This window comes from Chrysochloris asiatica, unplaced genomic scaffold, assembly GCF_000296735.1.
Source record: "Chrysochloris asiatica unplaced genomic scaffold, ChrAsi1.0 scaffold00142, whole genome shotgun sequence".
NCBI classification, from domain to species: Eukaryota; Metazoa; Chordata; class Mammalia; order Afrosoricida; family Chrysochloridae; genus Chrysochloris; species Chrysochloris asiatica.
The window spans coordinates 1,297,401-1,312,482 of record NW_006408660.1 but is presented as its reverse complement, the minus strand read 5'-3'; the positions used below and the strand labels follow the sequence as shown (position 1 = coordinate 1,312,482).

The 15,082-nt window shown below is 47.2% G+C and overlaps 1 protein-coding gene across 1 annotated transcript in view; it reads left to right on the top strand.

Moving 5' to 3' along the window:
* The window catches only part of SSH1 (slingshot protein phosphatase 1), a 70,851-nt gene that overhangs the window by 32,804 nt on the left and 22,965 nt on the right, over positions 1–15,082 (top strand). Inside the window, exons 5-8 of the mRNA XM_006870502.1 lie at positions 681–745; positions 1,647–1,768; positions 12,516–12,584; positions 13,738–13,803. Of these exons, the coding sequence (XP_006870564.1) occupies positions 681–745; positions 1,647–1,768; positions 12,516–12,584; positions 13,738–13,803 (322 nt within the window). The remainder of the gene's footprint in view (positions 1–680; positions 746–1,646; positions 1,769–12,515; positions 12,585–13,737; positions 13,804–15,082) is intronic.

Below are 15,082 nucleotides of genomic sequence, written 5' to 3'. Positions count from 1 at the left end.
AGTCACCCACAAATGAACTATATAATTCTTCAGCCTCTCCCCCCATCTTCACTTGCCCAGACCCATCAGGAAAAAAGTTGTTTTGAGAGAATTTACAAAGACTATGGCTAGAATAGACTAAATAATTCACTGCACCCCATCATGTATGCAGGGTAGAATTGTACTCCATAAGGTTTTCAAGGCTGTGACCTTGCAGAAGCAGATCACTAGGCTTGTCTTCCGAGGTGCCTGGGAGGGTGTGTGTGTCAGAATACTAGTATGTCCGCTAGTAATCCAGCACTTAATCATTTGTCCCATTCAGGGAGCCTTCTCAGACTCATTTCTAGTTCTCCCTTAGTCCAGCAATGTATCTGCCACCTGCTACCCCACCCTGAAAGCCAAGCTTGCTTGGATGAGGTGGCTTATCTGGCTCCTCCAAATTTTATGTTTTAAAAAGAAAAAATCCATATTGTCACTATTTCAGAAAATGGAAACAATGCGTCACAGCACAGTCATAAGCCACATCTTTGCCTTTTTCGGATAATATTCAGGACTGAGGCAAGAAAACTGGCAAGGGTACATTTGGGGATGCTTCTCCAGTGATGTAAGCAGAGATGTTTTCACTTCTAAGTCCTGTCCCAGGTCCTCTTGTCGGAAAGTAGGTGAGTAAACTTTTCACTCTTTCTCTTTTGGTCCAACAGGTGACTTGCCCCAACACCTTCAAGTGATGATCAACCTTCTGCGTTGTGAAGACAGAATCAAGCTGGTAAGAAGAGATGAGTGAGAATGGAGGGAATTGTAACCATAGCGATGAAATGATATGCGACAGGATGAATGTAAAACTAATGTTCTCCCATGTAAACTATTACATAATTCACAATAAAACATTAAAAAAAAAAAAAAAAAGAAGAAGAAGAAGAGAGGGGCAAGTGCGAAGTTTGAATTGGGAGATTTGGGTGGAAATCATTCATGAACCATAGGTGGGAATCAGGAACCAATCTCCCAAATTATTCACAAAAGCTCAATCCAGGTTGGCTCCTCAGTAACCCACAGGGCTGTTGAAGGAACGTGTTGGGTCTCGCCATTGTTGTTGTTGGTGGTTGTTGAGGTGGCACCAACCCATGATTCTCTTACATATAATAGAATGAAATGAGACCCGTACCAGCACCTGCAATGGGGCGGTGTGCTCTTGTGATCCATAGGGTTTGTTAGCTGATTTTGGGGTGTAGACCCCCCAGACCTTTCTTCCTAGTCTGTTTAGTCAGGAAACTCTGTTGAAACCTCTCCCCCATGGGTGACCCTGCTGGTATTTGAAATCCCAGAGGCCTAGTTTCCAAACAGGCATGTGGGGGACTGCATAAGACCTTTCTGTTCACCTGGATTGAATCAGAATCTTCACTTTCTGAACTTCATTTGTTCATTCACTTTGACCAGTCACTGGTCTTGGTGCCAGGGATCTAAATGAGCCATGGTTTTGTTCTCAAGAATTGCATCTCAACAATAAAACATTAAAAAACGAAAAAAAAAAAAAAGAAAAAGAATTGCATCTCAGTTCCTAAACTCCCAGTAGGAATAGGTAGAAAACAAAGCTCCTTGCTTATGGTTTGGCAAAGGATGTGGGGGGCACATCCTTGAAAGGCTGACCATACTGTCTTCTCCCGGTCTAGGCCGTGCGCCTAGAGAGCGCTTGGGCAGACCGCATCCGGTACATGGTGGTGGTGGACAGCAGCGGACGCCAGGACACAGAAGAGAGTATCCTGCTGGGAGTCGACTTTTCCAGTAAGGAAAGGTGAGTCTAATGGGAGGAGCCCATCTGTGATGGGGTCTTAGTTAGTGCTGCTGTTAGAGAGAAGAGCACAAATGGGCGACGTTAAAGAGTAGCAATAGGCTTTTTCTCACAGTTCAGACATCTAGAAGTTGCATCTAGGTTGTGGCCCCCAGGGGGGAGGGGTGTTCTTTGTCTATTTCAGCTTCTAGTTGTTGTTGTTGTTAAGTGCCGTTGAGTTGGTTCCAACCCATAGCAACCCTTCTAAGGTTTCCGAGGGGAGCAGAAAGCCTCATCTTTCTCCCACAGAACGGCTTGTAGTTTCTAACTGCTGACCCTGAGGTTAGGAGCTGGGCTGGTAGAGGTACCAGTTGTGCATGTCTTTTGTTGTATGACATCACCCTCCCTCTTGTGTGCGTGTGACCCTGTGTTTTTCTGCTCTTTTTAGAACTCAGAAGTGATTCATTTTAGGTCCCACTCCATTCTGGTGTGGACTCATGAACATAACAAAGGAAACCCCCTATTTCCAAACAGGATCAGATCCATGAGAACAAGGGCCAGGACATCAATATGCGTTTTTTGGTGGGGTGGATGTTTATGGGTACCGTTGAGTCAGTTCTGACTCATAGCAACCCTGGATAGGGTTTTGAAGGCTGTAAATCTTTATGAGAGCAGAAAGCCTTATCTTTGCCAGCAGAGCAGCCAGTGGATTCAAACTGCTGACCTTAACGTTAACAGCCCAACACGTAACTCACTCCACCTGCAGGGCTCCTTTGTTGGGGTTGTTGTTGTTGTTGTTATGTGCTGTGGAGTCGATTCTGACTCATAGCGACCCTGTACAGGGTTTCCGAGGCTGTAAATCTTTACAGGAACAGAATGCCTCATCTTTCTCCCGCAAAACAGCTGGTAGTTTCAAACTGCTGACCTTGCGGTTCACAGCCCAGTTCATAACCACTACATAGCAACTCAATTCAGTCCATAGTGGATGGAACTAGAATTGCTACTGGAAAAAGGTCTCCATGGGCCCAGCCCTGCAGAAGATGGCAGGGGTAACCATGGCACCAGATGTGGAGGATCCGCCAAGCCCACTCTTGTGTGTCAGGTGCTGTACTAGACCCAGCCTCTGGAAAAGTTAGACAATTGTTAGAGATTTAACGTAGGGTACTCCAGCAATACGAGTGAATGGTAGACTCTGTGTCAAGTGCTTAGCCCGATATTAGTAATCCATGCATTCTCTTATGGATTGAATTGTGTTCCCCAAAAATACGGGTTGTAAATCCTAACCTCTAGGCTTGTTGTTAACATCCCATTCAGGAATGGGTTGTCTTTGTTATGTTTGTGGGGCAGGGTTGATGTAGGGTGTGTTTTGAGTCCATCTCTTAACAAAACCTGAAAGCAGCAGATTAAAGAAGTAAAGATGGGTGAAGCCAGATGCCTAGCCACATGGAGATCACCAAGGAGCCAGGAAACCATCTGAAGAGACCAGGACCTTCCCCTAGAGCCCACAGAGAGCCAGTGCCCTGAGTCCAGACTTCTAACCTCCTAAACTGTGAGAAAACAAACGTGTTTGTGAAAGCCATCCACTTTGTGGTATTTGTCTTATAGCGGCACTACAGAAGGAAGACAGACTCCCAAGTTCTTGTTATCAGACCCTTTGTTAGGTGCTCTGAGAGAGGCTTGGCATTTCCCAGTGACTGCCTGGAGGTCAAGTGAGTTACATCATTGACCACTGTGTATGTGGAATAAGGGTGAACAACGCATCTCATCCAGGATGAATCAATGTGTATGATATCATTTCAAAGCCTGGATCTGTTAAAACTAGATCAAAGCAGGCTTCCATTATACTTTGCCATTTGCCTACTTCATTCATTAAGCAAACAATTTATTTGCATTCCCCAGCGTATGAGGCAATAGACATGGCCCAGGTAAACAAAGGAGCAATAACACACACTGTTCTTGACCTCAGAGAGCCTATAAGCTGAGTGAGGAAGGCAACCGTAGCCACCCCATACTTGGAGTAGGAGTCCTGGGTGACATGCTGAGTGATGGCCAGAAGTGGGGGCTGAGTGGGAACACAAGAGGGAGGGAGAAGAGAGGGTGTGTCAAAGGCCCTTACATCGATGCTGTGCAGGACCAGTGAGCAATTGGGCAAGTTCAGGGTTAGGAGCAGAGCAGGGAGATGGCAGCAACAAAAGAACAAAGCAAAGCCACGGAAGCCGTAACTCAGCTGGTAACTGAAAGAGAGCTGGCAACTGCTGAAAACCAGGTGCCAGTGAATAAAAGGAAAAGGAACCCAACTTCAAGAAAAGCAGGCATCTCTCTCTAGGTGTTTTCCCCAGCATACAATAGCACAATGAGAAACGTTCCTGCCGTACATATAGGGAGGTAGGGCTTGCTCAGCATCGTGTGGCCTTGGGCTTGTTCTGAAATCTGCAAGGGTCTATAACAGAGTGAGGACATCTGGCCTGTGGGATGTATAAGTTCAGGGATGTGTGTTTATTGTTGTTGTTAAGTGCCATCGCATCGTTCTGATCCATAGCGACCTTGTATCAGGTTTCCAAGGAGCAGCAGGTGTTCTTGAACCACCGACCTTGCAGTTCAAACGGCTTTGTAGTCTGGCACATTAACCCACAGCACCACACCAGGCATCCCTCGGGGCTGCATAAGGCCCTGGAAATATTTGGTCTGGGCCTTCCAAGGCAACTGCAGTTCCAGCTATCACATTAGGGGCGAGTTAATAAAATGTTTGACCAAATATGTTGCTGTTGTTAGGTGCCATCGAGTCAGTACCGACTCATAGCGACCATTGCCCGATCCTGGACCAACCTCACTACTGTTGCCACACTTCAGTCCATCAATGCTGCCACTTGGCCAATCCATCTCATTGGGGGTCTTCCTCTTTTTCTCTGACCCTTCACCTTACCAAACATGATGTCCTTCTCCAGTGACTGGTCCCTCCTGACAATATGTCCAAAGTATGAAAGACAAAGCTTGGCCATCTTGGCTTCCAAGGAGCACTCTGGCTGCACTTCTTCCAACATAAATCTGTTGGTTCTTTTGGCAGCCCATGGCACTTTCAATATTCTCCTCCAACACCATAACTCAAAAGCTTCAGTTCTTCTATGGTTTTCCTTATTCACTGTCTAGCTTTCACATGCATATGAGGTTATTGACAATACCGTGGCTTGGGTCAGTCCAGCTGACATTTTTGCTCTCCAGCGCTTTCAAAAGGTCTTATGCAGCAGATTTACCTAATGCATTATGTCGTTTGATCTCTTAACTGCTGCTTCTGTGAGTGTTGGTAGTTGATTCAAGAGAATGAAGTCCTTGACAACTTCAGTCTTTTCTCCATTGATAAGAATGTTGTTTATTGGTCCAGTGGTGAGGATTTTTGTTTTCTTTACATTGAGCTGTAATCCATACCGAAGACTGTGCTCTTTGGTCTTCATCAGTAAACGTTTTAAGTCCTCTTCACTTTCAGCAAGCAAAGTTGTATCATCTGCATATCATAGGTTGTTAATGAGTCTTCCTCCAATCCTGATGCCATGTTTTATTTCATATAACCCAGCTTCTCGGATTATTTGCTCAGCATACAGGTTGAATAAGTAAGGTGAAAGAATACAACCCTGTCACACACCTTTCTTAATTTTAAACCATTCAGTGTTCCCATGTTCTATTCGAACAACTGCCTCTTGGTCCAGGTCCAGGTTCCTCATGAGCACAATTAAACGTTCTGGAATACTCATACTTCGCAAAGTTGTCCATAGCTTGTCATGATCCACACAATCGAAAGCCTTTGCGTAGTCAGTAAAGCACAGGTAAACATCTTTCTGATATTCTCTGCTTTCAGCCAAGATCCATTGGACATAAGCAATGATATCCCTCATTCCACAGCCTCTCCTGAATCTGGCTTGAACCTCTGGAAGTTCTCTGTCAATGTATGCTTTGCAGCCGTTTCTGTATTACCTTTAGTAAAACTTTACTTGCATGGGATATCAAAGGGATTGTCCGATGATTTCTGCATTCTGTTGGGTCACCTCTCTTTGGAATGGGCACAAATACAGATCTCTTCCAATCAGTCAGCTGGATAGTTGTCTTCCAAATTTCTTGGCAGAGATGAGTGAGTGCCTCCTGTGCAGCCTCACTTTCTTGAACGATTTCTATTTTTATTCCATCAATTCCTGGTGCCTTGTTCTTTGCCAATTTCTTCAATGCATCTTGGACTTCCTCCCTGAGTATCATTGGCTCTTGATCATATGCTACCTCTTGAAACGGTTCACATGACCCATTTCCTTTTGGTACCATGACTCTGTGTATTCCTTCCATCTTCTCCTGATGCTTTCTGCATCACTCAGTAGTTTACCCAGCGAATCTTTCAGTAATGAAAGTCTAGGCTTAAATTTTTTCTTCAGATCCCCCAGCTTGACAAGTGCTGAGCGTGTTCTTCCTTTTTGGTTTTTTGCCTCCACATATTTGCACATTTTGTTGTAATATTTGGCTTTATATTCTCAAGCTGATCTTTGAAATTTTCTATTCAGCTCTTGGACCTCCTCATTTCTTCCATTTGCTTTAGCATCTCTATGTTGGAGAGCAAGTTTCAGTGTCTCTTCTGACATCCATTTTGACCTTTTCCGTCTTTCTTGTTTTCTTAATGACTTTTTGCTTTCTTCATGTATTATGTTCTTGATATATCATGCTAATTTTTAAGTTGATAATTTTATATGGCCCGTGAATGATAATTATAAATTTTGACAGAAAAAAAAAAGGTTTCCCACTCTGGAATCCTGGTGTGGCGCTGTCTGCTAATGCATCAGGCTGCAAAGTCATTTGAACTGCAAGGTCAGTGGTTCAAGCTCACCAGCTGCTCCTTGGAAATCCTATACAGGGTCGCTATGGGTCGAAATCTACTCAACGGCACTTAACAACAACCCCACTGCTCTAGGAGAATCTGTAACATAACCCCTTTGGATGTGAGCTCTGAAGAACTTGGAGACCTGAAAGAATGGTGCTTTATCTAGGGCTCTCCCCAGGGCTCAGTCCTTCCTATGGGGGCACTGTCGGGCCACACACATTCAGAAATAGCCAGAGCCCTTGATGCCTAGATTCTTAAAGTAGTAAAGTGTGTAACGTGAGATTCTATTTGCTTTTTAAATGGCTTCCCAGTCTTTCTGAGTGCCTGCAGGGACAGGAACTTCCTCTACCCAACATGGTCCTCTCCTAATACTGCCTTCTGACTCTGAACCAAAACCTGCCTCCCTGTAGAATGTGCTCATCTAGATTCTGTCTTCTGAAATTTCACAAAGTCTGGCTCTTCTATCTTCCTCTCTCTTACTTACACTGAAGAGCACATTATTGTTTGCAAACTGCCTGTGAAAACATCTCACTTACAATGAGACGATATATGATAGAATGAATGTAAAACTAATGTTTTCCCATATAAACTATCACATAATTCACAATAAAACATTTTTTTAAAAAATCTCACTTAATTCCTGAAGTGCCTTCTAGGGTACCAGTTGTACCAGTTGCTGTTGAGTTGATTCCAACTCATGGCATCCCCTAATGGTCGGGGCAGAACTTGGCTCCGTCAGTGTCTGCTAGCGCTGCTCTAACAGAAAACCCACAAGGGGATGACTTAGCAAATAGAAATGTATCCTCATGTTTAGAAGGCTGTGGTGGTAATTGTGTGACATGAAGTCGGTTACAACTCATAGCAATCTTATATAGGGTGTCCAAGACTATAAATCTTTATGGAAGCAGAAAGCCTCATCTTTCTCCCTCGAAGCTACTAATGAATTTGAACTGCTGACCTTGTGGTTAGCAGCTCACATGTAACCCGCTACATGACCAGGGTTCCAGGGAAGCTAGAAGTCTGAATTCAGAGCCCTGCCTCTGGGGAGAGGTCCTTGTCTCCTTCCAGCACCTGCAGGCCCAGAATTCCTAGGAGATCTTCATGTGTCTCGGCGGCCATCATTCCCTGGATCTAGGAGCTTCCCAGTGCAGGGGCCCCAGGGCCAAAGAACACACTCCACTCGGGTTCTTCTTTCCTGGTGGTAGTAGGTCCCTCTGATCTCTGTTCACTTCCCTCTCCTTTTATCTCTTGTAAGATAAAAACTGTTGCAGGACATACTCCTGTATGAGATGGGACCAAGAGTATTGGAAGAAAAACAATAAAACAAACCTAAACCAAACCCATTCATAGTGACCCTATGTAGCTGTAAATCTTTGCAGTAGCAGAAAGTCTTCTCTTTTCTCCCACTGAACATCTGGTTAGTTCAAACTTCTGACCTTGCAGTTAGCAGCCCAATGCGTAACCCACTACGCAAGCTGCTGTTGTTAAGTGCTGTCAAGTTGGTCCCGACTGATAGTGGCCCTGTATAGGATTTCCAAGGAGCAGCTGGTGGGTTTGAACTGCCAACCTTGTGGTTCACAGTCCAGAGCTGACCATACAGCGCCACACCAGGAGTCCTAAGGGTTCACTCAGGGTGTTTTAATCCTCTTACTGGTTTATCATATCAGACCACCTCATGGAGGGGATCATTATCACATAACTGCCACGTTACATCATTACATAACTGCCAAATCCCTGCTAATCGTGGCCCAGCCAAACTGACACATACTTTGGAGGCGGGAAACACAGTTCAATCCATGCCAGAAGGGTTTCCTGGGGCTGGTTTTTCTGAAGCAGATCGCTAGGCCTTTGATTTGGGAACTTTCCTGGGTGTCTCAAACCTTCAACTTGTTTTAGCCAGTTAAACCTATGCCACCCAGCCCCTCCCTCTGGGAGTAGGTATCACTCACTCATGTTTTACCCAGGAGAAAACAGAAGCTCCTGAGGTTGAAGTGATTCCACCAAGGTCAGCCTAGTATGCAGCAGGGCTGTAGCTCCTCATGTGCCGCCCGGAGCTCTCTCAGCTACGGCCTCTCCCTCCTGCTTGCAGTCATTCATTCATTCACTCATAGGTGGAGCCTGTGTGTACTTCTCGCTCTTCCATGCTGCCAGGGGCTGTGGGTGGCATCAGGAGCTAACGTTGGAGGCTTATCGTCTCACAGGGTTGCAATCATGAGCTCATGAACACGGTGTGGAAACACACATGTGGACCCTAAGTTCACTCTGCAGGCAGATGGGTCAGTAGGGCTGGGTGCTCATTACCACCCACACTAACATCCCCTTTCCTTCCTCTGCTGCAACCCCTCCTCCTGCCCCACGGCACATGCTCTGCTCCCTCAGTTTTCTGAGCTGGAACCACACTCTGCCACAGGCACACACCCAAGACCAGTGCTGGGCCCTGAGGTTAGAGGATGGGGACCCAAGGGGACAAAGGGATCTTCCTACTGTTAGCCCTGCAGCAGCTGCCATCTGAGCCCAGGGTGCTAAGGACAGTGGGGCCTGGGTGTCCTGTAGCTCCCAGCCACCCCGGGACACACTCGTGTTCACCTCTGGCTCAGAGACAATGTCCTGGTCCTCACCAGAAGCCTTTGGCCTGTAGAGAGCAGTATGAGCTTGTTTTTCTAAATTCCTGCCATGAGGTTTCATTTCCCTGTTCCAAAAATAGAGAGAAGTGACCATTGCCCCCTAAAGGACAACTTCAGTGGGTTCCTGTGAGAGTGATTACACGTGTGGTGTTAGAGGAGACAGCATCAGAATGACTACCGCAGGTGCCTAGCTAGTTTCCAGAGTTTTCTGTCTGCACCCAGGAGCGGCCATCTTGGATGGGGGACATTTTCTGTGCTGTGTTAGATTGGGCCAGAGATGCTGGGTGTGAAAGAATTCAGAGAAGAGAGCTCTATACACTTTCCAAGGGAGAAAAGAGGCCTAACACCAGAGAGTAGCACTGGCCCTGAGGGTCAGATGTTTCGGAATTTTACTGGGTCCCTAAAGGAGCTCTGGTAGTGTAGTGGTTACGAATCGGGCTGCGAACCACAAGGTCAGCAATTCAAAACTGCCAGCTGTTTCGTGGGAGACAGATGAGGCTTTCTGCTCCCATAAAGATTTACAGCCTCAGAAACCCTGTACAGGGTCGCTATGAGTCGGAACAGACTCTGCGGCACATAACCACCACCACCACCAAGAGGGAAGACAAAAGCAGTGTTTCAGCCAGGTGGTATGGAAGGCAGTATTACAGCGTACCTGATAGTGCCCTCTAGGTTAATATACAGGATATTGGGAGGTGACTGAAGGTACTGTCCATCTGGGTGAGCATCACAGAATATTGTTGTGCCATCAAATCAGTTCCAACTCATAGCTACCCTGTCTAGGGTTTCCGAAGAGCAGCTGGTGTGTTTGAATTGCCAACCTTGTGGTTCAAACTGACCTTGTAGTTCTGTGCATTATCCTGCAGCCCCCATATCAGGACATTAGGAGGTGATTAGAGAGGTTGTCCATTGCCTCCGGGAGGTCATCTTTGGGCAAAGTGTAGGGAGTTGCTCATCAGTGAAGCCAGCTGCTCTCCATTCCTGAAAAACAAGCTCAGACTAGGGAGTTGCTTATCAGTAGGGCCAGCAGTTCTGCATTCCTGCAAAACAAGCTCATGAACCAGGCTGGGGTCTTATAAGAGTTAGAACACTGCCGCTGAGTCCTTTCTTGCGTGTGTGATGCTAATCTCTCAGTGTTACTGTTTTGCAGTCTGTAGTAACACCCACAGAGGGGACCTCATCACACACCTTCTGCTTGGATCTTGAGTCTTGTCATAGCCAGCTGGCTTCTTTACCCTTGGTGACCCCAGGCCACGGGAGCCTTGGAAGCTGCTGTTTTTTCTATAGTCCCCACCCTCTTTATCCTTGAGGGGTCATGATTCCTCTAAAGGAAGAGTTTGGAACATCTGGCCCTCAGGCTGTATAAGGCTTGTGAAATCATTTGGTCTGGCCCTGCCAAGGCAACCACAGTTATTAAGTGCCGACTCATAGAGACCCTGTATAGGTTTACGAGGAACAGCTGATGATAAGCTTGAACCACCAATCTTGTGATTCACATTAACCTTACGGTCCAGGGCATTAACCCACAGTTCCACAGGGGTGAGTTAATTAAATGTGTGACCAAATATAGCAGGCTAGGTTTTAAAGTTGATAGTTTTGTATGTCCCACAAATGCTGTTGTAAATTTTGGCAGAAAAAAGGTTCCCCACACCTGCTCTAAAAGGACTCAGTTTCCCTAACTGTCCCTTCCTTTTCTGCTTTCCACATATAGAAAGACTCAGGCCCACCTATTGTAGAGACTGCCCTGTTAATCACTAAGGAGGTCAGGCTGCGCTTATCCCCTTCGTGATTAATTTATCCGTAGGGCCACCTGCTTGGAGCCCACTCCACGGCAGCTGACAGCAGTCACTAAGGAACAGTGGAAACTCACAAAACCACAGCCGTGGGGGGTTTATGGTGTTGTAGCGGTCAAGTCCCTGCTCGCTGTCCTGGTGAGCTGCCCTCAGCAGTCCTTTCACCACAGATGTGGCTAGTGGAGGCCAGTCTGGATGCCAGCCTTGTTTCCTCTGGACAGCTTGATCTCTGAACCTAAGAGCATTCCCTCCTGACATTGCCTCCTCAAACAAAGCCTCCAGCTAGCAAACCCAAGAGCCAGCTGGGCCTGAGTCTTCAGTACCAGCCCCAGGCATGAGTGGTTGGTGCCCAAAAAGACCTACCCACCATGGCCCCAGGGTTCTCTGCAGGCCCATGCGGAGCTCTAGCGGTTTCTGTACCCTTCTTGCCTCTTTGTCTAGCCCCCCAACAGCCCAGTAGCCCTGCCAGCTGTGTCAGTGTCCGCATACATTTTAGTTTGCAGCTCTGCAAGGAGAACACAATCCTTTCCACCAGCAGTGGGTAGGACCACAATGGAGAATCTGAGAATCTGCCTTAGAGTAAATGACTGAAACCAATTCCCCAACTGAGACAGAGGCAGATGGTTGAGAAGAGCCCACCCTGTGGGTGCTGTTAGGGGGTTGGGAAGTGGGGGGGATCTGGCTCAGAGAGGTGGAGCTGGACTTTCTTCCCCCAGGACCTGGGAAGTGGTGGCAGCCATGATGTGAGTTCCAGATGCCTGGTGAAGGGGCTGGGCGTGTTTCCTGAGATGTCACTATCCTAAATACCTAGAGGGTTGTCATGGTAACATGAGGACACCGCTCTGATAGAGCCCCACTCCCACCCCATGTCCCTGTGCCATTTCACTGTTGTTAAGTGCCATAGAGTTGGTTAGGATTCATACTGACCTTGTATAGGGTTTCCAAGGAGTGGCTGATGGGTTTGAACTGCTGACCTTGTAGATAGCAGACCAGTGTGGAGCCTGTAGCACCACCACACCAGGACTCCTCTTCACTGTTAGGATGGGCAAATAAAACCAACCCCAAACACCTACAAAAACAGGTGATGCTGGGTTTTAAAACAACAGATACAAAAAAAAAAAGGTTTTATTTCCAAAAATTAGCCTCCATATTGGTGTTAGTGTAACCCCTGTACCACCACATCACCTTCCTTGTGTGTCCCCAAGTGTGAAGGGCTTTCCTGGAGTGGCATGAGGTCAGCCTGTGGCTTTCTTTACCCTGAGCTCGGCTGAGACCCACTGTCTGTGGCTCCATGGGGTCTAAGCACAGGTCACTGAGTAGTACCCTGCTGAGCTGCCGTCCCCTCCCCGTGTCTTCTAGAACTCCTTGGTGGTAGTGGAGGTCCCTGCCCAGCAGCCTGTCCCAGGTAGAGTGTGTCACCCACAGTGGGCTGGAGAGAGGGAAGATGTGTGTGACTACGAGCAGACACTAACCCCAGATGTCTTCTCTTTCCTCCCACATAGTAAAAGCTGCACCATCGGCATGGTGCTCCGACTGTGGAGCGACACAAAAATCCACCTGGATGGAGACGGGTAAGGAGGGTTCCCGAAAGATCCCTGCAAACACGCCTCCGAGATATAAGTGGGTCTGGGTACCCTGAGACTAACACTAGCAGTAGAACCACCCCAATGATGTGTTTGCCACCAGCGAAAACAAAGCTAGTGCCAAGTCTGTCCTGACTTATGGCAGCCCAGGTGATAGCACAAAACTGTGCCCTAGGGCTTTCCTGGATGTCACCTTTATGGAAGCGGATCGCCAGGCTTTTCTTCTGCAGAGCAGCTGGTAGATTCTAACCGTCAACCTTTAGCAGCCTTACGAGAAACCTATTGTCTTGCTGTCAGCTGCACAAGAAAAGGTACACTTTGGACATTACATGAAGGATCAAAGAAAGCAGGAGACCCGCTACTGGCCAGAGTTCAAGAAAAGCAACAGAGTAAATGATAATCATTTATTGTTCCCTTAAAGCATCAAGTGAAGACGCTCTGAGTAGCGACACAAACTCATCCAGCCAGCCCTGGAACTTCCCTGATGAATATTCAGGGAATATTTAGCATGCATTCATAGTCTGCGGGAGTGTCTGGGGAGAGACATACTAACAGCTACTATAAGATCTCAGATGCCACCCTGAGGCAACCGAGGAATTACTCCGCTTGGCCTGGGCCGGTGGGCTGTCTGGGTGCAGAGTGTGTTTGCTCCCGGGAGAAGGCCACAGTGCTCTGCAGCTCAGGCAGCAGCAGCCAGTAGCTGACTCCCTCCAGGATTGATGAGAAGCAGGAAAAAACGAAACTTTGATTTGTTAAAGTGGTGAAATTAGGGTGAAATACTTCTTTTGAACACTTTTGGTTTTTGTCAGTTCAGATTATTTTCTGGGCAATTATCAAAGAAAGAAGCTGGGACATGTGGGGCTTGGAGGGAAAATGAGACCTCTTCACGTGCTGCTGGTCCCTTACTCTGCAGGGCTCAGTGTTTGGTAGAACTCACGCTGCTGGGTTAAAAACAAGCCTCTGATTTGAGGACTAATCTTTGCTTGCCCTCACCCCATCTCTGACTCTGTAGAGCCTCATTAGGCAGCAGGAGACCAGCTTGTTCTCTGGAGGTGGCCAGGGGGGCTATGGGCCTGTACTCCGTTGTCTGGAAATGATCTGATTTCTCACCACACTGTCTGCTTCTGTTTTTCGATCTCAGTGGATTCAGCGTGAGCACAGCAGGGAGACTGCACGTCTTTAAGCCCGTGTCTGTCCAGGCCATGTGGTAAGTGTGCTTCAGGGGCACTTTATTGCATCCTTAGAAGCATTCTTCTAGCCAAGTGTGGAAAGCAGAGGGCTTTCTTTTTGGATATGCATTTAGGGGTACTAGTTTTACACACTCTTCCATCAGTTGATTGTACTCTGGCAACTGGCCTGTCGCTAGGATGCCAGAAGCCATGCCACCGGTATTTCACATACCATCATAGTCACCCATGGTGGACAGGTTTCACTGCAGCTTCCAGACTAAGGCAGACCAGGAAGAAAGGTCTGGTGATCTATTTCAGATAATTAGTCAGTGGATCAAAACAACAACATTAAATGCCCAGTACAGTGTTGGAGTCCTTTTGTGGCGTTGTTGGAAAAGCATTGTTGTTGCTGGTTCAAACCTTGTTGGTGGTGGTTCAAACCTACTAGCCACTCCCCAGAAACCCGACACAGGATTGCTATGAGTTGGAACCAACTCAACAGCACACAACAACAATAACACAGTGCTGGAAGAGAAACCTCCTAGGTTGAAGGTCCTTGAAATTACAGTGGCCACAACATAGGACTCAGTAGTGTGAAGTGTGTCAACCATCATGAAGACGGCCCCACAGCAGAGTCATCCTAAGTTGGAGCCAACTGGACAGGAGCCAAGAGCAGCAGTCCGGTCCCCCTGGTGACATGGCTGTCCAGTATAAACCGCTCAGTCATCATAGCTGGCACACCATACAGGCACTTCAGGGAAAGGCACAGGGCATCTAGAAGGTTCCTGCCCTTGTGGGGTTTATTATTTGTTGAGGGAGTTGGCCATACCACAGAGTCCTGTCTTACACAGATAGGAAGTGCTGGGCCATCTGGTGGCCTGGAGTTCTGCACCAAACCACCTCTGCAGTCGTTTCAGCTCCACAGTCTGCTGGACAGAGACTCCCAGATCTGAGTGTCTGAGGACTGGAGTCATACCAGGTGTTTCAGAATCACTACACTTTTCTGTGGGACCAGAAGTTATTGTTAAGTGCTGTCAAGTCGATTCTGACTCATAGCAACACTGTATAGGATTTCCAAGATGTGACTGATGGATTTGAACCGAACCACCAACTTTCCAGGTAGGAGTCCAGTTCTTATCCTAGAGCACCACACCAGGACTCCATTACCGTAAGCCATGGGCAGTGAGTCCGTGTTGTGCTTCCTGTGTGTCCTCATAGTTACTCCCCCAGAGTAACCCCTATTGGGAGAAGGCAGGCAATTCAGGAAAACCGTGGGAGCCTCTTCCTTGGGCAGTAAACCAAGAGGTGTCCAGCTAC